Here is a 27,433-nt window from a genome sequence, read left to right as displayed (position 1 = left end):
GGGAGGGAGGCAGAGGGAGAGGTTGGCTGGAGGATGGATCGAGCAGGAAGGAGGGGTTAAGATAGCAAAGTGCTGAGCCAGTGGCTTTTGTCCCACAGAGCAGCTGGCTGGCATCAGCACGGGACAGGCCGCTCGGAGAGAGGAGCAGGATACGTCTGAGGACGGCTCTCATCCGCTCGCCGAGGGACGCTGAGGTCGACTTCCAGGGGGTGTTCATGGGATGCACTATCTACGCAGCCAGCCCTAAGGCCCTGCCCGCCGACGAGGCCCCCGGCCTGGACAGATACCACCAGCTGCCCCACTCCTCCCGCCAGCCCCATGGTACCTGCAGCCAGAGGATAGCAGCCGGCAGAGCCAGGTCAGTCCACAGCACACGCGGCAGGGAGCTGCTGGGTCTCTGGGGGGGCGGGCGTGACACACACTGACCAGGTGGATCCAGGTTAGAGCAGGGGGGGGGGGGGGGGGGGTGTTTAAACAAGGAGCGTTGGAACGAGGACTGGGTCACACTTAAAACACCAGGAAGACGCCTATTCCGTGTCTACAAATGTGGAAAAAATAGATGCAAAAATTGGAAATTTGCAAATATACTCATTATATCACATACAGCAGTTATTGAGTGATGTGAAGTGTTTTTCTGCTTCTGGGTGTCAATCATGTGGGAGCGGGGCCAAAATACTACGTAACACAAACTCATAAAAATGAGAGACGGACGGAGGACGAGCGAGTGAAGGGATGAAATTTGCATCGCAGAGGTGCGTTTGTGCTGAGTGAGCACGTCAGGCGGCGGCCGCGTGTCATCTGCGTGTGTCGGGACGTTTTCATGTCAGGAGGATTTCTCCGACTTGGTCTCTTCGACTGCCTCTGGACTCGGGGACGAATGCTGCCGATTGGCATTTGACCCACCGAGTAAAGCATCAGTGTGTGATTGGTGAATTTTTTTCGTTGTATTGTTCATTAGAGGCAGTTACAACATTTTTACACATCAAACATCATGTCTTTTCTTCATCAGAGACGCTTTGACTGACAACCCCCCAAATCTCTCCTCTCAATATAACAACATTTTTCATATTTTATGTAATATTAACCTACTACTTAGTCAACACAGTCAACTAGAAATTGACTGTGTTTATCATTCAATTCTCTGCCAACAAGATCCAGCAGTCAATAAGCTCTTTTGGAGGTCCTCTGAACTATTTTATATATACGCTTATTAGATATTTTTATATCAGTGGTTCCTACTTTGGACACAAAAAATTAAAATGCAAAGCGTCACGAGATTGGAGAGGAAAGAATAAAAACTAGTCTTGCTTGACAAATCTTTCTTTCCTTCTCTGGACTTTTCTCTAATATTATTGAATATTAAATATTCAAGCTGCAACAGTTGATCCATTAATAATCGACTACTAAATTAATCTCCAACCCTTTTGATAATCGATTAGAGTAGTTTTTATGGAGAAAAAAAAGTCAAAATTATCTCATTTCGGGTGAGTGGACAAAACAAAACATCATCTTGGGGTTTGGGAAACACGATAGACATATTCAATGTAAAATCTTAATTAATAAAGTTATAAGTATAAGAAAAGCTGTCATGTTCATATAGTGTTGTAAAAAGTCTGACAGTGGAGGAATTTCTTGTGAGACGTCACAAACTTAAAAAGGTCGAGAACCACTGGTTTCTTTTTTTAACAATGCAACACATTAAAGGAAGATATTAATCTGCATAGTAGTAGCAGTGGTAGTAGTAGTAGAAGCTGCTTAACAGCTGGTATATCTTAGTGGGTAACACCACTGACTCTGGTACAGAAGTTCACAGTTCAAGGGCATAAAATCCTAAGTGTGGGCTCTTAGGCAAGTGCCTTAATGCTGCTGCCTATGATATGAGTCCAAAAAAATCTATGATTGTAATGTTTAATCATCAGCAAAATGAATGTAATATGTAACATGATTGTAATGATCATAAATTTCTTCCTGTTAAAATGGAGTTTTTTCTCCTCCGCAGTCGCCAAGTGCTGCTCATTGTGGGATTATTGACATTGATATTATTGATGTTGATATTGACCTTAAAGTGCTTGAGGCGATTTGGCGATATACAAATAAAATTGAATTGAATTGAATAAATCATCACATCAATCGTAGTTGAGTAGACGTTTAAATACTCCAGTATTGTAACTCAAGTACAGTACTTAAATGTACTATATTAATCACTGCAAATATTAATACATTTTAGTTTGTTCTTGTTTCCACACTGTCAACAAGATGATTTACAAAAATTCTGAGACTTATTAGAAAGGCATTCAAATATGTACAATCAAGTCATATTGAGCAGTGTTGTTCACAATTAAAAGGACCAAATAAAAGAAAGACCAAACTACACTCGGCCTCGCTTCCGGTTATTATTGGGCACGTGATTGGATGATCGCTCCTCGGGTTATTCTGGGAGACTGTGGGAAGAAAATAGCGGCAGTTTAATCCCGTGGCAGCAGGGTAAACACACACACACACACACACACACACACACACTGGGCTGAAGGTAAAACTCTCCCCACCTCCCACTGCCGCCGGACACGCGTGAGGAGGCTGCAGACTCTCTCTCTCTCTCTCTCTCTCTCTCTCTCTCTCTCTCTCTCTCTCCCTCTCTCTGTCTCTCTCTCCGCTTCGGCGTCAATGTTCCTGTTCCCGACCGGAGCTTGATTTCATTTATTTGTATTCATCTTGTTTGTCGTGGATTATAAAATGGTCCCACCGAGGAATGCCGCTCGGACCTGAGGAGACCCGCGGGGCCACAAAGCGACGAAAGTGCGGAACAAAAAGTCGCGACAGCTTGTGCGTTACAGGTAGGAGACGTCACCCGCTGGTCAAGCTACTGCGGCGAGGAAGAGACGCGCTTCCGCTGTGGATTTCACAATAAAAGCACGAGGGACGAAATTTGGTTATCGCTGACCAGAACAGGCTGAGAATATATATGTTATTATAAATCACTGGGTAATTATGTCTAGTAAACTGAGCAGGATGAATTTGCCAATTTATCAATTAAGTCAATCAACTGTAATAAAAGTAATAAGCACCAATTTTGCTTAACCAACCAGCAACCACCATTTTCAGCTTCACCCAATGTCAATGTTTTTTTTTAAATATTTTTAAAGTAAACTTCTTTGGGTTTCACAAATTATTACAGATTATTACAGATAGTATTATCTCATCGGGCTCAGAACAATTTTTTTTTTAAAGTAAATTATTTCATAAATCGATAAAGAAAAAAATATTTTTGATCAAAGCTTTACCAGGAGAGACACAAAAATTCTGTAAAGACAGGAGTTAAACACAAAATGATACTAACACTAATTATACTCCGATAATGTTATTATACAAGTGACATTTTAACCTGACATGTCATACCTGGTCTTTCTCAAGGTCATTTTAATAAGTGTGTAATATCTGATGGTCCATGCAGATCCACCAGAAACACATTGAAACCAAATGTTGCCGTGATATTTTTCTTCTGTCCCCAGAATTCTCCAATTAGCCATTTGATCGTGTGTGAACTGTGACTCAACGCCTTCATCATTTTCTGTGTCGCCCCTTGTTGCACTGTAATCGAATCATTCTGCGCTTTTATCTTGAAGAATCGCTCCTGTGCCCGAGCTCAACCCGACTGATCTCCGTGAACTTGACTCCGGTTTCTGCTTTTTATGATACAAGGCCAATTCATAAAGACAAGTACTACAGATGCATATACATTTCAGGAGCAGTAAACATGTAGTCATGTGTAAAGGAGTAAAATAAAATGACTTGCCCAGTTTTTCCTTTCGACAGCGATGAGACTAAAGGACATGATAGTCTGTGACATTGCTAAAGTTAAGTGATATATGGCCTTCTGCTTCCTATACACTGTTAATATAGTTTAGAAAATGTCAGACTTTATGTTTTGTGTCTTAATGACACTAATAATATAGTAATAATAACACAACACACAACAAGAAAACATGGCGTTATACAAAACTATTCATTTTCCCTTTCCCCCCTGAAATCCTCCACGCTCAACAGAAGTGAATGTGCTCCATGCAGTCGCTCTCTCCCTCTCTCTCTCTCTCTCTCTCTCTCTCTCTCTCTCTCTCTCTCTCTCTCTCTCTCTCTCGGGTAAAGGAGAACATTCGGTGCCTTGTGTTTGGCGTTAAAAAAACACATCTGTCATCAAAGGCTGTTTTGAGGCAGTCGCACAATGGGGCCGGTTATTTCAGGAGGTCTCAAGCAGAGCACACCTCAAGCGGAGTCCAACAGCTTCTGTTGTAGTTTCATGGACTCTCTGTGTCCGTGAGAGAACAAGTAGAGGTGATAGGCAAAAAAAAAAAGGAGGAAAACCCCCAGGGGCGACCAGCTCTACGGGAAGACAAATGAAATCGTCATGGTGCCAAGTGATGCCACAAAGGTGTCAAATGTGTTTCTACGAAATCTAAAAGCAGACTGTCAAAGTTTTATGCTGCGCACGGTTGTGGACTTCACCTAAGACGGCAGGCGACTTTATTGTCCTCTCCTAATACGACTAACACCCCCTCCGCTATCTAGACGAGTCACAACCTTCCCTTCAACAATCTCTCACTGTAAACCGAGCGTGTCTACAGTCTTTGTGCCGACTCTCTCTAGGGTGTGTAGACTTGACGGTCCTGCACAAAGCGAAGCCACTGGCTGGCACTGACCTCGACTCATCTGCATTTTTTCTAACGTGTCATTAAGTTCCAGGTTTATCTCTGTCTGGATCCTCTCACGAGAGCACCTGTGAGAGGCTTTTCGGTGCTGCGCACAAAGTGAAGAGGCATCACGTTCAAAACTCACGAGTGAAACGTGAAGCGTGGCCTTGACCCTAGGCCTCGGCGACACCAGCGCCTCGGTGGCGGTGCAGGAGCGAGAGAGTGCGGCGATTCTTCAGCAACAATCCCGGGGGCTAACGAGATTACGGTCTATTGGATTGGAGGACGTCTCGTGACGGCACAAGGCGTTTTTTTCTCCAGACGCGTCGGAGGACACGGAGGGCGGAGTGGCCGCTGGCACTTGCAGATATCGCCAATGTTGAAAAGTTAAGTCAGGGGCAGTTCATTTGAGACCCGGACACCAGACCAATGTGCGAGCTCAGTTTTATTCACTCTCTCTCTCATTCCGACATGTTTCCATCAGGAACTAATCACAGACAAGAATCTAAGATGGGACAAGTTTAATCCGATTTTCACTAACAACCAAGGTGGCTGCCGCTGACGTGGAGAAGTCTATTTAACCTGACAGACTGGAGCTGCGAGTGGAATAATGTGTACATCATTTATAAAGAAGAACAAACAACAGGCCCCCTGCACGGCATCGCACGTTGTGTCGGTCCGATCGGCGGTCGCTCTGCTCCGCGGCCGTTGACATCACCTCTGGGGAATTGAAAATGAACTGAGGGGTCCCAGAGCCATTTGCAAAATGCAAATTGGTCTGGCCATTCCAGGGAACTTTCAACACACATTCTGTGGTTCAACAAAATGACCTTTTGTGTTGTAATACAAAAATTGGTGTTTGTGCTCACACGGTGCACATTGCAACATCCGGCCTGAGCTCATGTCTCCACGAAGTGGGAGGAAAAGGAATTTCCATCTTTGTGCAGCCATTTTGGTTTGTTACATCCCAAGCTTCCCACAGGTAGTTATTTCTTTTAACCAGGAAGTGGGTGCACATCTTGGCAAGATTGCCCCCCCCCCCCCCCCCCGTGTGTGTCAATCCATTTGCCCATAGGCCGCGTAATCTAACAAGCCTCTTCCCCTCAGAGAAGCTTTGTAACACGTGTTACGATCAAATCAAAAATTGCCGAACAGAAACAGGAACAACCAGCAAATGAGGTGGGTTGTCCATCAACACTGCGAAGGAGCTCATCTCGCTGCTCCTTGGGTGTGATTTTTTGGCAGCAGTGTGAAAATCTCACCTCTTGTTTACCTTAGAAACTTGTCGGGGTTTCGTCTCGGGCTTACTCCTTCAATCCGGGCTTCAAGAGTGTAGACAATAATATACTGACAGTAAATTACGGGTTGTGGTGTGTGTAGGTGAATGAGTGTAATTACAATTCTAAGAAATATTGTTTTTTTCTTTAAATCCTCAGCCACTGATCCACGTAACCTTACTACAATAATCCAACCCAACCGTTTTTATTCCAACTGAACTGCAGCAGCACAAGCTTTCGTTTCGCCCCCCAGGCCCACATCTGGAACCAGATACCGCTCTCGAATGCGTTAACCTCTGGCTTAAGGTGAAAAAGACTCCACAAACACCTTCCTTGTCTGCCACAACAGGCCCTTCATCTCCCACTCAGACCTCTCTGTGATCACAGATAACCAGTCACATGTAAACCCGCAGCACCAGGAAGTCCCTGTTGTTTGAACAGGTCAGCGGCTGACGTAAAGCTTCTGGCCAATTAGAGATAATACACTGGAAAGTGCAGGCAGGAGCCGGTTTCCATCAGCACCTGTAATTATACCGGAGCAGGTGGTAACGACTTCCCCTCTCCCGGAGGAAAATATGGCACAGGGCCGGTGTGTGTGTGTGTGTGTGTGTGTGTGTGTGTGTGTGTGTGTGTGTGTGTGTGTGTGTGTGTGTGTGTGTGTGTGTGTGTGTGTGTGTGTGTGTGTGTGTGTGTGTGTGTGTGTGTGTGTGTGTGTGTGTGTGTGTGTGTGTGTGTGTGTGTGTGTGTGTGTGTGTGTGTGTGTGTGTGTGTGTGTGTGTGTGTGTGTGTGTGTGTGTGTGTGTGTGTGTGTGTGTGTGTGTGTGCGTGCGTGCGTGCGTGCGTGCGTGCGTGCGTGCGTGCGTGCGTGCGTGCGTGCGTGCGTGCGTGCGTGCGTGCGTGCGTGCGTGCGTGCGTGCGTGCGTGCGTGCGTGCGTGCGTGCGTGCGTGCGTGCGTGCGTGCGTGCGTTTGTGAGTGCATTTTAAAAAGAAAGAAACACTTGTTGTGCAGTTGAGAGGAAGAAGTGACATAAGAGAGGGTTTAAAACCTTTCCCGGTACTCGTGCCGTAAGAGGCCTGAACGACAACACTGCCGCCAACATTTAGAGGCTAATCCCAGCTTTTTCTCCTTAGTCGTCAATTTGATCAGCGACTCCCAACCAGGGGTATACACTGTAGGGGTACGTCTGCAGTTGTCAGGGGGGCAACAGGAAAGTGTGGCTCGTCTGAATATGTAATTTAGGACTGATTTAAAACATATCCACCTATAAGGAAGAAAATAAACAGGGAAACAGGGTTACAAATGTGTTCGATGCTGATCTCGGTATATGAGTAAACTATCAGCTATGATAGGCTGATCATATGGTATAGCTACATACATCAGTTGCAAAATGCAAATGAGATCATTTGAAAAACAATAAACCAGTAAATAGAGGAGATTGAATGGTTTATAAATAAATGAGCGGAACTGTTAGCTGTAATTCATTTCTGTAACGGTTAATTGGCCACGGTTGAACTAAACATTTCAATTCCGTATTGGGTAGAAAGATGAAAGTAAAACAGTTGCCATGTTCAATTTCAGCCAAAAGTAATGAATCAACAGTCGAGCAGTTAGCTAACTAATGGACGGTTGAAATAGTTAGGTTACCATACAGTCGATAGACAAAAGTTCAAAGTGTGGTATAAATATAGCAAGTTAGAAAGTAGACTAATAAAAGTCGCCTAAAGAACCCCAAAAAGTTAATGTCAGCTGAAAGTAATGATATAGATATTTTTATTATCACTGCATAGTAGCATGTAGCTAAGTATAATGAATTGTTGAAATATTTAGTTAACCAACTCTCTATGGTTTACTGACAATAAACAATAAAAACTATATCACACAGCACAAAAACAAATGGACAAATCATTGACATTAAGCAAATGATAAACTTGATATAGGTCAAAGCACTTAAGCAGCTTAACTAGCTCGTTAGCTAAATGCAACAGATTAGTTGACATGGTCAGTAGGCTAATGGGTAAACAGTTAAAATAGTAGGCTAACAGTTATGCTAATACAGTAGTTTATGAGTTAGCTACAATTGTTTTTAGCTGAAAGCAAAATCCCATTTTACATAGTTAAAAGTAACAGTTAAAATTGTTAGCTAACATGATAACAGTGGATCAGTTAGCTACATGTTAGCTGAAAGCAAAATGCTACTTAGGATTATTAAAAGTAACAGTAAAAATTGTTAGCTAACAAGGATAACAGTCAGTCTGTTAGCTATAAGTTTTGTTAGCTGAAAGCAAAAACATATTTAAAATAGCTAAATGTAATAGTAAAAATTGTTAGCTAACATGATAACGGTCAGTCTGTTAGCTATAAATTCCGTTAACTGAAAGCAAAATCATATTTAAACGTGTTAAATGTTACAGTAAAAATCGTTAGCTAACAGGATAATAGCACATCAGTTAGCTCCATGTTAGCTGAAAGCAAGATTATATTTGACTCAGTTGAAAGTGTTGGGTAATAAGTTGACAAAGTGCAGTTCAGCAGTAAAAGACAAATGTTACTTAAAACTTATGGATTAACAACTGAAATATTAACAGCAAAGGATAAAAACTGTTGAAATAGTCAACAGTAGGCTATGGATAAAAGTGATGGGCAATAAAAATGGTTGAAAGGAATAATATCAATAACACTGTGTAAAAATGGCAACAGTGTCCATTTTTAATTTGTCAAATTACATCCAGTGTAAAATGCATTCAAATCATGACGCAGGGAGCGTGTTCAGGGCTACTCGAGTTCACGCGGGGGTCGGCCCACATCAAACACAGAGGTCACCTGGTCGACATCCCATTTGCGGGGGTTTTATTCCCCCGACGCTTTTAAGGTCTCATTGTAGATGGAGGTTTGTTCTCCCCTCCCACAAGAAGCCATTTGCTGCCGTTTTGAACTGTCTGCGAAAAAAAACCAACACCCAGCGTCAACAAGCCACTGACACGACCCGGGCCCACGTTATCCGTCAGAGCCGCAGACGGCCGAGCTGCGGTCCGGTTCCCTGCGAGCTCTGTCAGATGAGTCATTCCTTCAACAAAAACCAACAGACTGAAAAACTCTTTTCGTCCCCCTGGCCATCAGAGTTACTGTAGTAATGAGCTAGTTTTTATTTATTTATAGTTAGTTTAATATTTAATTTAATTTTGTATTTTTATTTTATGCAGGATTGATGTATGTTTAATGTATGTACGTTTGTAAATGCTGCCGGATGCCTGAATTTCCCCTGGGGATAAATAAAGTATCTACTACTACTACTACTTCACCGAGGCTTTCTCCTTTTAGTGAGTCGTGTTGCTGTTCTCCCCTGAGTGTCGGCCACGCGAAGACATGTGAGTGTCCGCTGTGGAAACATCTCACCGTACACAATTCATGGTCACATCGTGGGTCTCCCTCTTCTTCCTCTGGGTTTCGTTCATTTTCAGAAAAAATGTGTGAAGTGCCAAACGTGTTTTCTTTCTTTTAAAATGTTTGCGTCCGATCGCAGCAGCACTTCAGGTCAGCCATCTGCACAACCCAGTGAGGGGGCTCTGTTTCTTTGTGGACATCTGGGTTGATGCTGACCCCATGCACACGAGCACAAGCACAGCTTTATTTTGCTGTATTTTTTTTTTATTTTAAATTTTGTATAAACCAGCAGAATCAGACTTTGAATGTTGCATCACCGCCGCCCGTGTTGATCTTCAGAAGACAGAGTCCACCTGTTTGACCCATAAACTTTTATGGGGCCAGAGCTCTATTTTGGAGCCAAACCTGGAAACAAACACAAACATGATTTTTTTTTGTGTGTGTGTGTGTGTGTGTGTGTGTGCACATGAAAGTCCAGCGGAGAGGTGCCCGCTGTTAACATCGAGCCGTGTGTTTGTGTTTTCAGGGCCAGGAGCATGACTGAGCAGCAGGAGCCGAGCGAAGAAACGGGCCTGCTCTCGACTCAGGACCTGGACCCCTGCAAGGACGACGACGCACACGGACACTTCAGGCAAATCTCACACACACACACACACATGCCGCTCTGCAACACTTGCTTGTCATTCCAGGCTGTCCCCCCCCCCCCACCACACGCCATCTGTATCCTGTACATGGTCATGAGTTACAGCCCAGGGAGATTTATTTTCACAGCACAAATTTTGTGCTTTTATTTCAGCCGTATTTGATGTCAAACAATGGTCAAATGTTCGCGCAAACACACACACGCTCAAAAACAAGACCGCAAACCGAGATTTACAAAGGATGTTTTATTTTTTCATTTCCCCCCCAAAAGCCCCGGGGAGAAAAATATGTGCTTTTTTGGTAAAAAAGTCAACGGTCATCATATTTTTGCGCGACATATTCATATGCGCAATGTGTGTGTGTGTGTGTTTGTCTGCAGACAGAATGCGCGTGTGTTATATAAAAAGGATTCACGGCAGGAGCAGTGTAATCCATGGGAATCTGTCCTAGGATGGGATTTGGCAAAGGGGCAGTGTGTGTGTTGGAAGAGAAGAGCCAGTGAGTGGGAGGGACTTGAGAGCTTAATGCACATGTCAGTCACGCCACGAGCGGTGTGTGTATGTATTTAAATCCCTTTTAACACACCTCAGCAGTCCTCTGGTGCTTCATGCAATGTTCCCAGTTGTGAATATTTATTTAACGTGAAATCACCGATTTCTGGCTACTGGGCCATGAAGCGCGTAGAGACACACACACAAATCGCCACATATCACGGCTGTGTGTGTGTGTGTGTAGATGTTGTGGATTACGAGTTAGCAGACGACTGGCCGTTTACATATCGACCACATGCAGAGCATCATCATAAACAACTGATTCTGAATCACGTCTCTGGCCGAGTGATGAGCGTTAGTCTGATATTTGCTCTCCTCGACCAACTCCCATTTACTCTATTTAACCCGATCTGCTGCCTGGTGCAGGGCAGGTTGTGTGCAGGTGTCACAGTGGTTTTATTAGAAGCAGCCGCGTATAGACATTAATCAGAGAGGCTCAGACTCGAGCATGAGTTAGAAAGAGAATGAGGCTTAAAGGCTTGAGTTCAAGAGTTATAATTTCCTGTGGGTTTACCAAAACCACTATTCCCACTAGACGTCATTTGAGTCAGGGTTTGTCCGGAGAAACCTGTGGAAAGAAAGCTCTGTAGTTTAAGTCTTTTTTAAATGAGAACTCCGTTATATGAACTTGAGAAGGAGTCTTCTCCTTCTTCTCTCCTCATCTCTGTCCTTCTCATTCTCTCACCGCGAGTCCGTCCCCCTCCCTCAGTCCCAGTTTTTCTCCTCCTCCAGTTATGTCACTGCCAGGAAGTCCGCTGCTTCGCCATCCACACCGATGGGAGGTGTTCGCTTTCTAATTTAGAACTCAATTTAGGATTCTTTCAGCCAGTAATTAGTTTCACTTTTCGGCCTCGCAGCCAAGGGCACAGAGATACCATGGACGAGGTGCATGCGTATACGTATAGACGGAAACACAAACCCCCGCTCTCGTTGAATAAAACACGTTTTTTTGCTTTGCTCATAAGAGGTATAATCTGACAGGTAAAATTAAATTTCCTAAATCTCAGTGGGGATAAAACTGCGGATTATGTGTGGATTTTGAGGTTATTATGGCTTATTATACCCTTATTATATATCCACGACTCGGATAGGTTCAAGATGCGACCCGCAGTCCACCAAGCCTCCCGGAAAACCCGACATCTTTTTGTTTCTGTTTCTATACCAACGATTCCTCTTGGGCCTGTGAATTAATTCCAAACCCTCTGAATAAACATCAAGAATCAACTTAAGGAAAACACTTCGGCGAAGCCCAGACTTCACCGTTGTGTCTTTGGCAACTGTTCATCACTTCCCCACGCATCATCCCCGTGTGACCTTGTTTATAGCCCTCGTAAAAAAAAATTCAAAATGCTTTACCTCGCTGCGGCCCAAAACAGTTTCCTTCACGCACTTACCTTGCACGCAACAGCGGTAGCGAGTGAGACCTGGATCTCGCGTGAAAGAGAGAGACGGATGGAGAGGGGAGAGCGAGGACTGGAAAGCCGGTCGGTCCCCGCAGAGCCGCCCTGTGTTTTTAATAATCGCTCTCCCCTGTCCGCCTGGGAATGCAGAACTTCTGTGGATCCTATTTATAGGCAGCAACCAGCAGGCGGGAAGAGCGGCACACATGCACTATTGTTCATAACATGGTCACATGGGGACGTCTTCTCCGGCAGGGAGAAACAGAGACGGGTGAAGAATTTGTACGCGGACGACGAGCGACATGAACTAACCTCATGTTAGAAGAACGACTCAATTACATGAATTCTGCTGTTATTTACGTTGGTTATGGATGGTTTCTTTTCCTTGTTTTGCAATTTTTTTTTTTACATATATATTGCCTCACATGACTTGATATTGTGCAAATAGAAATGGTGTCACCTGATGAGTTCACTACGAGTCTCCGTTTCAGAAGAATGTGATTTCAGATGATAGATGATGATTCCTCATTCTCGACGGGCGCAAAGTAGACTCATCATTCATCGTGTCTGTCTTTACACTCGAAGGCTTAAATTAACGCTGACCGTTTGTCTTGTGCTCTGACACATCAGCACTTCACTTAACATAATTATAGTGATGTGGAAAGTGCCGCTTGGGGACAGAGGTCATGCTATCCTCGCGCCCCGGGGACATTCTGTCATCAGAGCAGGGACACGGACGGTCCCGCTGCTATAAAGTCAACAGTGAGGTGGCACCTTGCTGTACACAGTAAAGGACACTGTTCATGGAGAATACAAATGTGGTGCTGTTATATATATATTATCATAATGACACCGACGCCACGGATCAATTTTTCCAAAATCTGCTGGCTCGCCGAATTGTGTTTCGTTTTTTTACATATTCAATGGCAACTTTATTCAGCTGCGTTAACTTTTTTCATACTTTGGTATTTGTATTGTTTTCATGAAAGATGAAGACAAAGACAACAACAGTCGACAAAGTTTAAGAGTATTTCCATCTTCTCGCAGCTCCTACCACCCAGACAGCAACAACTGGATTAGACTTTAGGATTAGAGGGTACAAACTCAGTTGTGCTCCTGAATGTGTGTGTGTGTGTGTGTGTGTGTGTGTGTGTGTGTGGGTGTGTGTGTGTGTGTGTGTGTGTGTGTGTGTGTGTGTGTGTGTGTGTGTGGGTGTGTGTCTTTAGGGGCCGCTCTCACTGGGCTTTGCAACACCTACAGATTGTATAGGCGCCACCTTGCTGAGAACACAAAGCAGGAGGAGTGGCCGATGAGGCATTCGTTTTGTTCTGAGATGCTGGTGCTAGTGCAATAAAGGGTATATATATATATATATATATATATATATATATATATATATATATATATATATATATATATATATATATATACCCTTTATTGCAAGTGAAATCCTGCATTGAAAATCTCACATGGGTAAAGGTACTTCTTGGTACTTATATTGATCACAAAATATACAATATGTTTCATTCATTACATAATGACCTGAGAAATAACCACTAACTTTAACCGTCAGATAAATGTAGTGGAATTAAAACTCAACATATCTCTGAAATAAAGTGGAGTAGTTGTATAGAAGTAAAGTAGAACGCTGTCCACCAGAGTTATGCCAAGCATATTTTTTTTTTAAATTCATAACTTTAATGTTACTGTGCTGGGCTTAACTAAAAGTGTTGTGTGCAAGCTGTTTCCAATGAACTTCTAAGTTGAGTGAGAGAGTTGGGATTTAAAGTGATAAGTATGATAAGGTCAAATATATATCCGACCATTAGCCCATTCATATTTTGGCTGCTTTCATCGTATTTTCAAACACTACGTTTCCACTTTTTTTTATCATTGCAAGATTTAAAAGAAAGGCTTGTAGGATGAGGGCTAAGTCTCCTGTCTCCTTTACATTATTCCTGTTGGACTTCCTGTTAAATCTTTCTCTCTATCAATGAAAAAGTGGCTTCCACACGGCGAGATGGCACACTCCAGCGCACACGGAGCCGCGGTGCTGTTCTGTTTTTATCAGCATCTCCTCGAGCGGGAGTGTTTTCCACATCGGTGTCGCATTACGCCGTCCTCTGCTCTGCTCACTGTCAATCACCTGGCACTCGCGGAGAGATACAGGAAGAAAGGGAAGTGTGCATGTGTCAGAGATGAATCCTCCAGACACCTCTCGCCTTTCAGACTCTGTCTGTTGTCACGGTTACGTGTCTTCTTCAAAGCATCTTAACTGTGACAGCAGTTCGTTTCAATGGGATTTCCCTTCAAAGGGGCCGGATTACACTGTATTTCATCTTTAGGAAAGCTCTGCATGCATTAGATAGATAGATAGTATTGTATGAGTATTGTGCTGTGACATCCGGACAACACAGACGCTCTCCTGGCATGGTCACCATTTGTATTTAAACAATATTTATCTTTGACTAGGTTGTTTGCGTGACAGCCTCCATCACCCTGCAGTCGTGCACACAATGATGATTAACTCGTCATGTGGAAGCTTTGACCCAGCTGGGATTTCCATGCAGCGTACACACACACACACACACACACACACACACACAAATACACGCACATTGTACACATGCACACACGCTAACCACCGTCTGTTATGCTGCCAGGAACTGTTTATTCTTCTTCCTCCTTCAGGCCAGATGAAGGCATTATTCTACGTTCAAAAATGTGAATAAGAGCATTTTTCTTTACCATGTATGAATATACTTTGTTTTTAAAGATTTTTTTCCCCCCTTGCACACTGTCAAGACTGGTAGAGGCATCGCATATCTTGCGCACAGCAGAATTATCATTGTTGAGAGGTGAATTCACCGCACTGTATGAAGTGTATGTTTCCTGTCACCTCAGGTTCCAGCTGATCGAGGACCTGTCCTATGAGGATGTGAAGAAGTGTTACAGGGGCTCGGTGAGTCTGCTCTCTCTCTCTCTCTCTCTCTCCGTGTCTGTCACTGGAGCATTTGTATTCGTTATAATCTAAATGTTTAATCTACAATAAAAGTGGCAGCGCCTGTTAAAACGTCGCCTTCCCTCTCTCACAAATATTCTGCAATCATTTTTCAAACTGTCAAAACAATTGGATGCACAGGCCGACAAAAAGCTTGTGGATGCCGAAATCTAACTGAGAATCTGACAAATATTTCATTTGTTGATTTGGATTTTGGAAATCATATATAGAACCATGCAAACAAGACTAACATGCGTCCATAATAAAATTGTAAAAAATGAATCACTGAATATTTCCACACTAATGTGAGACTTCTCAAGCTCTATTATCTGTAACCTTTCAGACTCGACTTATAAAAGCTGAATTTGAAAACAAATTTTCTCATAGACAATAGCTCAACGAGGACCTTTAACCAATTCACTGCTGTCTCGTCTCATAGAGGAGATCATACTCTCCCATATACACACGTTCCCTGTGGATTAACCTCATATTTTAATCAATAATTTTCTCATGCATCATCACTAGTCACTTTATACTGAAGTAATAATAATTCCTTGTTTGCCGGAGTCCCGCCAAGTGTCCTCAAAGTGTCAACCTTGACGTTAGCCACAAACACGAACAGCGTCACGATCGAGAGGATGCAATATAATCGCGCCGCGGAGCAGCCGTCCGCTATCATCTCTCACTAATTAATTCTTTTAGCAAATGTTTATACAGCACTGGTCAACATCATCTCTGGCCTTCTGCTTTACTGTAACCCACTGTAAGCTCCCTCTCACGGAGGACGGGAGCTGCTCCGGCACCGGCTATTAATAGAAAGACAGAAACAGGGTACGGCAGGCAACGGCAAACCTGAGCGGACGTGAGTTGAAGGAGAGGAAAGCTAGATGAGATACGGGCGCGGGACGGAGGAGCGGGGGCCAGAGGTATGGAGGACGGGAGGTGAGGGAGGAGAGCGGGGAATGAGTGAGACCGCTTGTGTGTTCAGCGAGGAATATAAACGTGCGGTTTTCTTTTTTCAGAAAGCGAGCAGAATGTGACACTGCAGACAGAGTGAGAACCTGACATGTGGAGGGAGGCAGAGAGGGAGAGAAGGATTTCAACCGAGGACAGTGAGGAGTACCTGTGGGTGTCAGAGTAGGGTTGTTTTTCTTTTCTGCAGCTCTGAATGATGAACGGCAGAGAGAGAGTGTGTGTGTGTGTGTGTGTGTGTGTGTGTGTGTGTGCAGAGGAGGGAGAAGGAGAGGGAGGGCGTCAGCCGGGTGCTGCAAAGTGTAGAGTCACCGGAGGTGTATCTGAGACGGAGAAAGAGAGCCTTGTAGTTCCTGAGGAAGAGCTCGCTGACTCTGAACTGAGGCATTGCTAGTGTAACCCTGTGTTAGTGTACTGCGTGTGTGTGAGTGTGTGCATTAGAGCCAGCTGTGTGTGCGTGTGTGTGTGTGTGTGTGTGCGTGTGTGTGTGCACGTAGACTTAGAGGTAGTTGCAGCGAGGCGGTCCTCCACCTCCGTCCCGTACTGACCGGCGACAGGGGGAACAGTGTGTGTCTTGCAGCAGCCTGCTCCAGGCCTTGGATGTGCGCGAGTGTGTGTGTGTGTACGGCGCCAACGTGCTGAGCCTGGTGCAGAGCTCGCGTCCGTTGAGGGAGAGGGTGGTGTCGGCGGCGAGCGGCGTGGGAGTGGCCGGTGGCGGCGGCGGCGGCGGCGGAGTGGCCGGCGGTGCTGGTGCTGGCGCCGTGCAGGCAGGCCGGTCCGCCAAGGAGCTGCTCATGACTCTGCCCTGTCCCTCTGCACAGACTGTCAGCAAGTACAACTCGCAGTACCACAAACTGTTCCAGTGTGTGCCCAAGGATGAGATACTCATGAAAGGTACTGTCCTCCTTACCTCCAGGAAAACTTTACGAGCATGCGTGTGTGTGTGTGTGTGTGTGGGTGGGTGTTGCACTGCAGCATCTGCTTCACCAGTCAACTTGCTAATTTTAATTTCAGTCTTTTGCCTGTTATGCATTTCAACAGTTTCTATTTTTCCATTCCTCCCAGCCTGTTTGCTTTTGGAGCATTTTACTGAATATTAGTTTTTGTTGTTGTTGTTGTTGTTGTTGTTGTTGATAATGTTCATAATCTATCAATGTGAGCTGAAATGATTATTGGGCTGATCTGTTGGTCATTGACATAAATAAATCACAGCCAATTTTGATAGTTGATTAATCATCAAAAAAATGTTTCAGCTTTACAGTTGCGGCGATTAACTGCTTTTCTGTTTTTTATGATTAAGAATTTACAGTGTCTTTGGATGTTTGGATTATTTTGAATGTTCTGTTTCTGGAAAAATATGTGCATTTGAACAATTTTCTGACAGTGTAAATACTGATTGATTAACCTATTAGTGGCACGCAAATGTGATCCAATGCTGACATGATGGTAGCTACTGTACATAATTACATTTGATTGTTGTTGTTTCTGATACGCCAGTGTTTGTTAACATGAAGGGGATGACGATTGTGTCATGTTACAGTGAGTGCAGTTCAATATATTTATGTATTGGTATATTTAACAATATTCATACTAGAGCCCGACCGATATGGATTTTTGGGAGCCGATACCGATATTGATATTTGGGAGTACAAGATTCCCAATACCGATACTTCGGCCTACATTCTAACAAGATTCCCAATACCGATACTTCGGCCTACATTCTAACATGTCGTTATCAAACTTTAATGACAAAGACATGGAATTGAGGCTTGATATTTTTGCTTAACCATGAACTTCATCATAAGTATCTATGAATTGAAAATATGAATACAACCAAATACATAGAACTTATAAACAAACATTTATTTGACATAAAATGTAAACGTAAATTTACATTTAAAAGCTCAAATCAGTTGGCCGATAATATCGGTCGGGCTCAAATTCATACTCCATTCGTATACAAACAGCCATAATGAACAAACCTTATTATGGCTTTTATTAAACTTTTGATTTGATTTGGACACTTTGATTCTTCTTGCTTCATGTCCGCCCACTGGTGAAGCTCAGAAAACACTTACACTTTTCAGCATGACCAACTTCTTCTGCACATCAACTCCTCTGTTTGCACAGTTCAACCTGGCTAACCATAATCTGTTATTTGCAACTTACTGAAATTAATTGTCTGTGTCCCCCCGTCCCCGCCCCCCCGTCTGTTCTCAGTGTACTCCTGTGCTCTTCTCAGAGATATCCTTCTGCAGGGCCGGCTCTATATTTCCAGAAACTGGCTATGCTTCTATGCCAACCTCTTCGGCAAAGACATCAAGGTGCGAGTGACTGACGGACGGCTCGATAAACTCAGAATGACTGACGTGAACCAAGTGACTCCCCGTCCGTCACATTCTGACAAGCTGACGGGAGCGTGGACGGACTCTCGGTGCCGCACACTCTTAATTCTCCCTCTCTCTCGTTGTGTACCGGGAACGCGAACCTTTGACCTCAACACGCTACGTGATTTTCTCTTTGATATGCTGTGAATTGTTCCTTTCCCCTCATTTCCTTGAAACCGAAACCCCTCCTGACATCTCGCTGACAGTAAGCTGCTTACTCGGCCCGCATTCCTCACATTCTGACTGAAATAAGACACGTTTCATGTCCTCCGCCGATTTTACCTCCGGGGCTTTTCCCCGCCTGCACTCCGGTGTCCGTCTTCCCTGTCGACCATTTGCTCAAATGTTCCGAACGTGTCGTTCCTCTCACCTTCTTGCCTTCAAGTTTGCTCCCTCCGAAGCGGTGTCTCCTCCTCCTGACCGTTATTTTTGTTCACTCCTCTCCGTAGGTGGCAATCCCCGTGGCTTCTGTGAGGCTGGTGAAGAAGCACAAAACCGCGGGCCTCGTGCCCAACGGCTTGGCTATCACCACAGACACCGGCCAGAAGGTAAACACTTCCACCGCGGCCACTGCGCATTAATAAATTCTCGCGCTGATCAGCAGAGCGCGGTCGGTATTTATTTTCGGGGCGAGGTGTGACGGACAAAAACAAGTAAAACTTAATCACCTGGATCGCCCCCTGGTGGTCGACTGCCGTACAGGTCATAAACTCCTCCCCCTCCATTAGTTCGTCGATGGGACTTGGACCAAACTTAAAACTACTGTTTCTGTCCTTCTAGGTCGTTATAATCACCGTGACGTACGTTCAAGTGTTCATGTTTCTGATGCGTTAGGTTTGAATTAGCTGAGACCCGATTCGCGATGGGTCGAGTGTGTGTAGCGGCGGGACCTTGATACTGAAGCTCCACTCCAGGTGACATCACCCGCATCTGGGATATTTTGGCTTCATATTTGTGCAACAGGGGGAAAAGGAGACACGTCGTCCATCTTTATGTACAGTCTATGGTTGAAGCGCAGACATTTCAGCTACTCAGAATTTTGGGAATCACAAAGCACATATTTTTTAGTGCTCCTCCGACACTCGTATACTGTACTATAAACTCGTATATGCGCAAATATGCCGTACTGTACATGCGTATTCCACCTTGTCAACTTCCCAACAAAGAATCACGTTTAACTGTGAAAGGTGAAACATGAGGCGATGATTCATACCCCACAAGGACAAATATCCCCGCATAGTTTATTGTGAGCATGATTATGTAATGTACATTACACAACCATGCTCACAATAAACTGTGCAGCATGTGTTTGAAAAACGAATGGGCGTGGTCGTCGAGTTTATGAGGTAAAAGGTACAAAAAACTTAAACTGTTAATCAACTGACACGTGGACAAAAACAAGTGATAAAGAAAACACAGCATATGAAATGTTCGTAAATAAATTCATAAAGTACTTTCTTTCTTTTAGAAAACATGTTTATCCAGGTCAGAGGGATATATTTGTGTAAGCCGTCACTGACCTGTCATTCATAACATTTGCAAGAAAGAATGAGCTGGAAGAGAAATGAGATTAGAGAAATATCCTCTTTGTTCAGCGGATTAAAGGTTTTGAAGTGTTATTCGCCGAGCAACCCCTTTAAATGAGGTTGATGTTGGCGGAAGTGGTTGCTAGGCGAAAAGCACTTCACGACGCTGCATAAAGATAATAACAATATCCATGTAATTGTCAATTTACTGATATGAGGAGAATATGGTTTTCATTTAATTGATGCTATAGATGGGAGAGAATCACTCCGTCTGAACAAGCGGTGAAAACTTTGTGTGTAATGGTAAATTCAGAATAGTTCAAAGATATTTCGTCCACGTCAACATGCGTCTTACATCCCCGGTTCTCTCTCTTTTTTGTTTCCACAGTATGTATTTGTATCTTTGCTATCGAGAGACAGCGTGTACGATGTGCTTCGCAGGATCTGCACACACCTACAGGTCAGAGGAGGCAGACACATTCGGATTAGATAAAAAAGTGGCGTGCGCGTCCTTTAAACAGCTGATTTTCTCCCCCCCCCCCCCCCTCTCCAGGTCAACGGGAAGAGTCTGAGCCTGAAGCAGTTCATGGAGGAGCCGACTTTGTCGCTGGTCAGTGAAAAAACGTCTGTCTCTAACAGAAAGAGGCCTTTTCACAAAAACCATGAGAAAAGTCATAGAATTGAAAAAGAAAGTTTGGGTGGAACTCTCACCCACAACTACCTCCGACCCGAGGGCCTTCTCCTACGGACCGGATCAATAGATCATTCTGTTGCAGCCTGGAAGTGAATCATTCCCCCCCCCGAGTCGGCGAGATGCTATCGAGGAGCTCCGAGGAGTCACCTTGTGCGCGTGTAGCCGCCGCGGGCCACGGGACAGGACAGCTTCTGTGTTAACGGAATAATTTAGGTTCTGTTGACGTGCTCGTCTTTGGTCGCGCTTTCATCTGTACTGAGGTTATTCAAAGAAAAAAGGCTGTTTGTTCATATTGCCAGCGTAAAGTCAAGTCAACTGTATTGTCAATTCCTGCAGTGTCGTTCCGGACATACAGAGGAATTGAAAAACCGTTGGTCTCGGACCCACGGTGCAACAGTACAAACAGAAAATAGGATATGTAATATATACAATTAATAAATTCTAAATAGTGCAAAAGTAAGAGTAAGGCAAAACCACACAGGATAGAAAAAGCTAAAGAAATTGAAATTGTGCAATAGATTTATGATGAAGATTTTATACAGCTTTACTAATCCCTATTGGAAAGTGAGACATCAATATTGATAGATTACTGCACTATTATTAAAAGAAAAACACACACCAAAACTGCCATTCCCAGGATGCGTTGTTTCAATCAATGGCCTGCAACTTTTATTAATCAGTCATTCTATCGATACTACTAGTACTTTAGTACTAATCAAATTTAAATGTATTTATGAATCAGTAAAATGATTATAACCACTATGTAAGTGTCGCAAAATAGGTCCGACGTTAGACTCCCACGTGAGATGACAGCCTCAGTCACGTAACAGTTATGTACACTATAATGAGCAGATTCACATTAGTTCTGTGTTTTAATTTTCCTCTCGGTATACCACATTAGTGATGTACACCCGTAGCCACGCCCCCTGGTTTGGATCCCCATCTCTCCAACGCGCTCTCTCCTCTTCCCTCTGTGCCGCAGGACGAGTTCCCAGCGACAGACGAGTTCCCGGTGGTTAACGAATTCCCATCAGTGTTAAAGTGGAGAAGGAAACCCTCGGTGGTGTCCGTGTCCTCCTCCCTTCCTGACCTCCTGGGAAACTCCACCAGCAGCCTGAGCGCCGCGGACACACCCTTCAAACCGGAGCAGCTGCAGGAAGGTGATATAACTATCTACTGCTGTATGTTATGAAGATGCAGTGTCGTTGCACGGATCCAAAGTTCAAGGCTTCATCCGAGGCCACACTCTTTAAGCTTCTTGTTGGAGCTGACTGGATGAAGGTCGCATATAGTTCAGCTGATAAGTTATTGGTGTGACTTCTGTCTATTATGAGGCAAATCAATCTCCACCCCAAAATAATTTCAAAGTCATAATCGGTTTTGTGTTTATCTCTCCTGGTTTACGCTGTACAGAAAGCGCTGGCATCATGAGAGTACAATTATAGATTTTATGAAAAAAATCCCAAATGGATTAAATATAAAACCTCACTGTGAAATATTTTGAGTTATGGCAGTTGTTATTTGTTGATACTCATAGTTTTCAACTGGGTATCGATGCCCTGGAAGGTTTTAAGCAAAAGTCAATAGTCAGAGAAAAATATTTGCCCACATTTGTTTTTTCGTTCGCAAAAATGTAAGTAGATATGTTTATTTTCAAGGTAAAATCACATGTTTTCTCAATACAGTCTAAAGAACAGAAGAAATAAGACAATTATCAAAGATAATATGGATTCAAAATCAATAAAAATATGTTGTCTGAGTATATTCAAGGGTATAAATATTTTGTGACCAATCAGGAACTGGTAATCCATGAAGAGTTCCATAGGAAGTAATAAGTAACAGTTTGTATTAGATTAAAATACGTAGTCAGTCGTCATAAAATAATGTTTATAGTCAGAGATATGGACATAGATATATTAAAATCTGCAGATGCTTAAACACATATGTTTGTGTTTTTTTCTATGTTCCAGTTCATTAGAATTTTGTCTGTGGAAAAGAACAGAGACTGGAAACGACTCTCTTACGCAACCACACGTTGAGCTTTCAAATGGAGATTAAATCATGAGTGGGCTTGTATTAAAAAGCTTTGGGCGGATGCAGATTAAGTAGAGATTATCACAAACAATGTCTGCTGTCAAAGTTGTCTGAGGACAGTTTAACAGATGGACGCCGACGGGCTTTAGCTCATTTCTCAACGCAAGCCTGCATCGATGCCTTGGCTCGTGTACATGATCATCACAGCTCACATGAGGAGAGGAAACAAGGAAGTAATGTTGAGGGATTTTACATCACAGACAAATAGAACCTGCAAAAAGAAGCAATGCATGTGTCAGTTAGCAGGCAATAGTAATGGACATATGGGGTTATAAAGTGATCGTCAGGGGTCTACAGGGCTGCAACCAACGGCTACTTTCATGATTAATATGTCGACTATTTTCCCGATTGATTTGTTTGGTCCATTAAATGTCCTGAAACGGTGAAAATCGTGTTTTCCAAACCTCAAGATGATGTTTTGTTTTCGTCCGCTAACCAAAGATATTCAGTTTGCTGTCAGAGAGAAGCAAAGAAACCAGAAAAGATTCACATTAAAGAAGTTGAATTTTGTTTGTTTTTTTCTCTCTCTTTTTTTTTTAGAAAAAAACTACTTAAGCGATATATCAAATATCATATATCAAATATCAGAATAGTTGGCGATTAATGTAATTGTTGAAAAATGAAAATAAAAACATCGGAAGCAACATAGGATTCCTCGATCGCTGCACTTTATTACTCTGCCCCGTGACACTCTCAAGAAAAGCAGCAGCTTCGCTCTCTGACACTTCACAGTGTCAACTAATGTGATGTAACTGCAGCCCCCAGTATTTCATATGTGTGTGAACAAACACAAGACGCTTTCCCCCTTTGGAGCATCGTTACCGATGAGGCCGATTGGTTTCTGGGCTCCAAAGTGCACGTTGTCACTCCGTTAACTGTACGTGAGCTGTGCGTGAGCGCTTGAGGCCAAATGTGTCCAGGTGCACAGATAACAGGCGGGCGAGCGCCGTCAAAGAGGGAAACATGTCATGTCGTCGAGTCGAGTGCAGTTAATGGTTTCATGTCAGTGTGTGTGTGTGCGTGTGTGTGTGTGTGCGCGTGCGTGCGTTGCAGAGCGAGCGCTGCAGACCGACAGAGGTCTTCTGTCGGAGCCGGTGGCAGAGCTGGGCCAGATGGAGTACCAGCTGCTCAAGTTCTTCACCCTGCTGTGAGTGTACAGCGGGTCACACTGACTCCAACAACACCACCTTCACCTCCTCCAGCAGCTGACGCACAACTGCACACACACACACACGCACACACACACACACACACACATTGACATGGACATATAAACAGAGGGCGATTCAGACTGGACACAGGATGAGAGATATTAAAACGTCTTTTTTAGTTAGTATTTTTAGATAAAGTTTCTATTAAAATGTGTGAAATAATTTGTACGAGTGAGCAACATGCTCCCGATCTGCCCTCGTGCATAGCGGGGGGTGAACGTCCTTCACCCTGAGGACCTTGAGAGAGCACTGGACCCCCCCCCCCCCCCCCCCCCCTTGTCACAGATTATTATCCATATAAACTGCAATGAAAACTCTTTATACATTTATGCTGAAAATAAAATAACTAATGCATGTAATAAAGATAAAAAGGATTCATATACAGTATATTGACTCTCAAGTGAATTTCAAACAAACAAACAATGTCAGTATGAGATATTAGAGTGCAGGTTTATGAATAAAAATGATTTTTAAAATAATGCAGACTTGATTTTTTCTCCAGTTTTCACAATAAGTGCATCTTTTAAGCTCATTGTTTTAAACAATATATATATGGGGGGTTGTGTTATAGGTTGTTCAAGGACAGAGAGTCAAACATTGCCTCCCGGTGTTCATCAGGAGACATTGCAGCTGTCCTCCTCCACAACAGGAGGATTCAAAAGTCATGATAATAATAATAATCCTGACACTTGTAACTCATCTGTGCGTCTCCTCCTCCTTTTTCTTTCTTCAGAATAATTCTCCTCATCCTGTCTTCGTGCTACTTGGCCTTTCGGGTGTGCAGCCTGGAGCAGCAGCTGTCCTTCCTCGGTAACCCAAACCTGCCCCTGAGGGAGAGGTAACACGGCATCAGATACACCCTCACTGCTCTATGATGTGAGAAACATCAGATTTTTTGTTTTATTTGAAGATAAATAAAACGATAAAGGACCTGTGAACATGAAAGAGAATGAGATTTAGACAAAATAAACCAAAAAGTGTGAAACAAACGTGGTTGAATTCGTAAAAAGTGGAGTTATGTTTATTATATTGTGTTATTATATGGTATTTTGTATTTTAGAATTTTAGAACACTGTTATTACTTTTAATACGTCAGTGTTTTTGCAGCATATGACATATTTGTCATATAGAGGCTTCTGGCTGAAGCTAAATTGTTGTTCATGCCCCCAAGTTAGGAGATTTGAGTTAGTCAGATATCCTGCTGATTCTGCAGGGACAGTATTGGCTTTTGTAAGGCTGAAAAAAATTAAATCAGCTATTTATGGTATTGATTTACACTCCATTCTAATCATAAAGTGTTCCATATCATGGTGTTTTTAATTAATTATTTCCAATCTATTTAATTTATTTTTCTCATTAATCTAAGTAGTAGTTTTTTTTTAACATTTTTGTATTCAAGGGCTTTTCTATAATTTTATAGAAATACAATGCATATTCACTTCAAATAAGATAATCTTGTATAACTGCATTGTACCTTGCTAATTCCTTAAATTAATTTCATATGTTTTATTGAGCATTTCGTCCTTGTAGCCACATGCAATCCCACTATTATATTTGTTTTATTTCATTGTATCTATTTTTAAAAAAAATATTATACTTGCTCGTCCATTTTCATATATGTATAAGCTCAGTGCTGTTGATGCTGTCATGTTCCTAAATGTGCATGTCCCATAGGAGGGGATTCATGTTTGGTTTTTTGTTTTTTTTCTCAATTCTACTCTCTTTCACATGCAATGCACTTTGTCCTTTAGCTGTAAAATTGCTCTATGGATAAAATGTATGAAATCATGCGTTCTCCTCGTCCAGGTAACCACTGCTCTCCGCTGTGACCCTCTGGATTTGCTGCTCTTTAACTCTTCCCATGCTCGGAGTTGTTGACGCCGTCCTGCACAGATCCAGGACCAGCCCCCCCCACCGGCAACATCTGTCCGACTCCGGGCACCTGACGGACCTTCCCACCGCGCCGACTGACTTTCATTCAGTGATCACTTCCAGACTATGCAAAACGGACTATGTCTTATTTATTTTTGATTATAAAGTAGGTTTTTACTTTAGATATGGACTGTCTGCCATGGCCCGTCCCTCCCACAGACCTCTCATCCTCATCCTTAGGATTCCTCCAGGGTAAAGAGATCCTGACGTAGGGACAGTGCAGCGGTGCAGAGGCAGTGACGGGGGGGCGAGAGGGGAGGATGGTAAGAGATAATTCAACACATTAATTACTTGAAAAGGAAAAGTCGCGTCTCATCACTTATTATGCGACGTAATCTGACGAGTGGACTTAAATCAAAAGTTTCTCTTTCTGGTGGGATCTTGCCTTCGCCCTCAGTAGGGAGGCAACAAAAAAACAAACGACTAGCTGCGATGATGCACTTTTTAAAAATATGTCCACGTTATTTCAAATGTATGTAACTCTATTAAGCATTTAGATCTATTTTCTGCTCGTTAATAGGTACTCAGATGTCATGTTTTTAAAGTATTTATGGAAGGAAGTCAAGTCCTGACAATGACACCGCCTGTGGGTGTTAACTGTAAAGTGAATGAGATGGTTTGGACGACTTGCAACATTTTTTGTTTTTAGTTGTGCTAATCTGCTGTATGGACGGAGTGCACGGGGTGTTTGTTGTTTTATACATTTCAAATGAAGTCGCCGAAGACTCAAGAGTGTTGCAGCGAGGACCGGAGTGTTCAGGATGTGATATCGACATACTGATATCACGAAGATTGGGAGAAACGTAGTTCTAGACTAGTTGTGCGGAAATCTCTGTGAATTAAATTGGCAACAAAATGTAGACGAGAAAAAAACGATGCTTGTGGCGTTTATTCATTTATTTATTTATCTTTCCATCTGATGCTCTTTCCTGTCATATTGGCACTTCGTACGGGACCGCAGTGAAAAGGCCTGATTCCCAACGGCACAGTGGATTTTTTTAAGTAACCTGCCGCACAGCTCAGGCTGAACTGTAAAACAGGAACACAAATGTTGGCGGACGCACATGGTGGCTCGATAACTAACACGTGGAGCGTCGGCCGCTGTTTTTTTTCTTCCAGATGTCTCGGTTTCAGCCAAAGAATTTGTCAGGGTTTTTTACGTGGTTTAAAAATAGGTATGTTCTCTAAAATGTCAGCTGTTCAGAAGCTGAAAAAAACCCAACAACCTTGACTTTAGTCAATGATAAACACATGGACACATGTTTGACATTATCTGATGGGGTCTGAAAAAAAGGCAAGAGGCGGAAGAGTGCGGATATATCTCTTCAACAGACCCTGCATAATTAAAAAAAAATTAAATAAACTGTAAAATACTCAGGCTAAGAGACAAAAAACTTCATGGGAGAAAGTTTATGGGTCAAATTGTTGGGATCAGTCACTTTGCCCAACATATACAGTCTGATTTACACGGACATCTGCATCTCAGACTCAGAGTCTGGTGGTAGTCAGTCAGTATAAGTACACTACAGTTCAGTCGTCATCAAAACTGTTATGCTCTTGATTAAAGCAGCATCTCGTCCAGTGAGCAAACCGGGATTTACCCTTAAGTATTTTAAAATCCCTTAGTCTTTGTCCACCCTGACAGTAAAGTTGTCACGTCGACACTGACCTTATATTCA

At 43.2% G+C, this 27,433-nt stretch overlaps 1 protein-coding gene across 5 annotated transcripts; it reads left to right on the top strand.

The window, feature by feature from the left end:
• Window positions 1-7: 7 nt before the first annotated feature.
• gramd2aa (GRAM domain containing 2Aa) lies at window positions 8-26,627 on the top strand. 5 transcript variants are annotated; one of them, XM_035628887.2, is made up of 13 exons: window positions 2,546-2,834; window positions 9,282-9,328; window positions 9,871-9,975; window positions 14,842-14,899; window positions 16,477-16,804; window positions 18,131-18,234; window positions 18,747-18,845; window positions 20,212-20,283; window positions 20,377-20,433; window positions 21,500-21,677; window positions 23,665-23,758; window positions 24,556-24,660; window positions 25,629-26,627. In XM_035628887.2, coding segments are annotated over exons 2-13 (1,206 nt in total). In that variant the 5' UTR covers window positions 2,546-2,834; window positions 9,282-9,326; the 3' UTR covers window positions 25,633-26,627. The 5 variants fall into 5 exon arrangements, with proteins under 5 accessions (XP_035484779.1, XP_035484778.1, XP_035484783.1 ...); XM_035628886.2 differs by lacking the exons at window positions 2,546-2,834; window positions 9,282-9,328 and adding an exon at window positions 8-358 and having other exon boundaries at window positions 24,556-24,698; XM_035628885.2 differs by lacking the exons at window positions 2,546-2,834; window positions 9,282-9,328 and adding an exon at window positions 9-358.
• The last annotated feature ends 806 nt before the right edge of the window (window positions 26,628-27,433 follow it).

Source organism: Scophthalmus maximus, chromosome 4, assembly GCF_022379125.1.
Source record: "Scophthalmus maximus strain ysfricsl-2021 chromosome 4, ASM2237912v1, whole genome shotgun sequence".
NCBI classification, from domain to species: domain Eukaryota; kingdom Metazoa; phylum Chordata; class Actinopteri; order Pleuronectiformes; family Scophthalmidae; genus Scophthalmus; species Scophthalmus maximus.
The sequence above is the reverse complement of the archived record's forward strand: the minus strand, read 5'-3'. Positions and strand labels throughout refer to the sequence as shown.